Source organism: Fukomys damarensis, unplaced genomic scaffold (genome assembly GCF_012274545.1).
Source record: "Fukomys damarensis isolate Sample0158 unplaced genomic scaffold, DMR_v1.0_HiC HiC_scaffold_19, whole genome shotgun sequence".
NCBI classification, from domain to species: domain Eukaryota; kingdom Metazoa; phylum Chordata; class Mammalia; order Rodentia; family Bathyergidae; genus Fukomys; species Fukomys damarensis.
The window spans coordinates 67,364,295-67,365,199 of NW_022900931.1; the positions used below are offsets into that span (position 1 = coordinate 67,364,295).

General features: G+C 55.8%; 1 protein-coding gene across 1 annotated transcript in view; it reads right to left on the reverse strand.

Moving 5' to 3' along the window:
* The window catches only part of Dnaaf3 (dynein axonemal assembly factor 3), a gene marked incomplete at its 5' end in the record, with an annotated part of 5,954 nt that extends 5,496 nt beyond the window's left edge, over positions 1–458 (reverse strand). The window contains 2 exons of the mRNA XM_019206485.1: positions 21–109; positions 210–458. Coding sequence (XP_019062030.1) covers positions 21–109; positions 210–458 — 338 coding nt within the window. The remainder of the gene's footprint in view (positions 1–20; positions 110–209) is intronic.
* Positions 459–905: the final 447 nt, after the last annotated feature.

Genomic DNA, 905 nt, shown 5'->3' on the forward strand with positions numbered 1-905 from the left:
AAGGACGCCCGGGGACTCACTCTCCGCCTGCAGGTCCAGCGCCGGCGACAGGCCCCACCAGGACACTGAGCCGAAGCCCGAGCCCGAGCCTGCCGGGGTGGTCATCGCCCTGTGGGACAGACACCCGGGGAACCCCACACTTACGCATCCCGTCGCCGCTCGCCGTTCCTCACCTCTCGCCCTTTTCCCCTCCACACGACCCTGCTTACCTTCACCCTCCAAATACTATGTGGCTGGCTTCTCGCTCGCGCCTCGCTGATGCGTTGAGGTCCGGCGTCCAGGTCTAACCGCTGTCCAAAGACCTGCCCCGCTCGAACAATCAGCCAATGGGAACGCAGTGGCTTGCCCCGCCCAGAGCAACGGACCAACGAATGTGAAGTAGAACCTCCCTCTACAGACTTTTGGCCAATAGGAATACTGAGGGACGCCTCCAGGTTTGGGGCGTGGGGACGCGGTTGTCAGGACGACTGTAGGGAGAAGGTGCGGGGCCTAATGAGCCTCGCTGGGCGGAGACGGAGGATTGCTTGAGGCCAGTTTGAGCTACAAGTTGAATTCAAGATCAGCCAGAACTACAGGAGAAAACCCTGTCTTACACACACACACACACACACACACACACACACACACACACACACACACAGAAAGAAAAAAAGAGCCATAAAATAAAATAAAGGCAAAACAATGGAACTTTGATGAATCCAAATTAAAGTGAGGTAGCCTATGCTGAGGACCTCTGTGTCCTCTTTCCAGTCACAACCTTAACACAGGCCTTTAGCCATGTGGGACACACAGGGCCCTCACTGTTCCTGGTCACTATCTTTTCAGAAATTTTGTGCTGGGCATGGTGGTGCATGCCGGTAATCTCAGCACTCAAGCAGCTGAGACAGGAGGATCGTTGCAAGTTT